Raw genomic sequence first — 878 nt, forward strand, 5'->3', positions numbered from 1 at the left:
GTCCTGCTGCAGGTCCTCATCATCCTCACGGGGAACTACAACTTCTTCAACATGCTCACCATCGTCCTGGCCTTCTCCCTGCTGGATGAGGAGCACGTGGGGCGCTGGCTGGGGCGCAGCAAGAGGAGGCACGCCAGCAGTGAGTCCCTGGGTGCCCTGTTCGGGGAGGTGGGGGTCCCCCTTCCGCCGTGCCCGGAGTTGGGAGGGGACGGGCCGTCATCACTGACCACCCCTGTCCGGGTGTGACAGCGAGAGGCATCGTTCTGGCTGCCCTCTGGCTCGATGCTGTGGGAGCTGTTGCCGACACAGCGGCCTCACCCGCCCCTGGGGCAGGGGTCTGTGCCCGTGGGGTGCTTGAGCCAGGGCTCCTGTGAAGCGGCGTGGTGGCTCCTGCTGTGGGGATGCGCTCAGCGCTTCCCGCTTGCCCTCGCCCTGCCTGGGCTCTCGGGGCGTGCTTTGCCCCCCCTCGGTGCGGCGGTGGGTGGGGCTCGCAAAGCCCCCGGCAGCACCGGGCATTCAGTGGCCCTGCTCTGCGGCAGCCTGGCCCCCCAGCCTGCGGTCCTTCCTCTCCACCCTGCTGGAGCTGAGCACCTACGGCCTCCTGCTCTACTGGAGCGTCCAGTCCTTCGGCCTGGAGATCAACTGGGAGAAGAGACTGCTGGACTCCAAAGTGGGTATGTCACGGCCAGGCCGACGGGGGCTGACAGCCCATTGTCCCCACGGCCCAGCCTGGTCCCCTGCACCCCCCGGGGCAGGAGAGGCTCCTCGCTGACACTGCGGGTTTTCCTTCACTCCAGCCTTCACCTATCACGAGTTCACGACGTGGCTGCGGGCAGTGACCCTGCCGCTGGTGGGGCTGGGCTTCCTCTCGCCCTCCC

General features: G+C 68.1%; 1 protein-coding gene across 1 annotated transcript in view; it reads left to right on the forward strand.

Annotated features, from left to right (window-relative positions):
• LMF2 (lipase maturation factor 2) overlaps positions 1–878 on the forward strand; it is a gene marked incomplete at its 3' end in the record, with an annotated part of 5,376 nt that overhangs the window by 2,820 nt on the left and 1,678 nt on the right. The window contains exons 4-5 of the mRNA XM_009886312.1: positions 1–139; positions 540–674. Coding sequence (XP_009884614.1) covers positions 1–139; positions 540–674 — 274 coding nt within the window. The remainder of the gene's footprint in view (positions 140–539; positions 675–878) is intronic.

The sequence above is a fragment of the Charadrius vociferus genome, unplaced genomic scaffold (assembly GCF_000708025.1).
Source record: "Charadrius vociferus isolate BGI_N301 unplaced genomic scaffold, ASM70802v2 scaffold2695, whole genome shotgun sequence".
NCBI lineage: Eukaryota > Metazoa > Chordata > Aves > Charadriiformes > Charadriidae > Charadrius > Charadrius vociferus.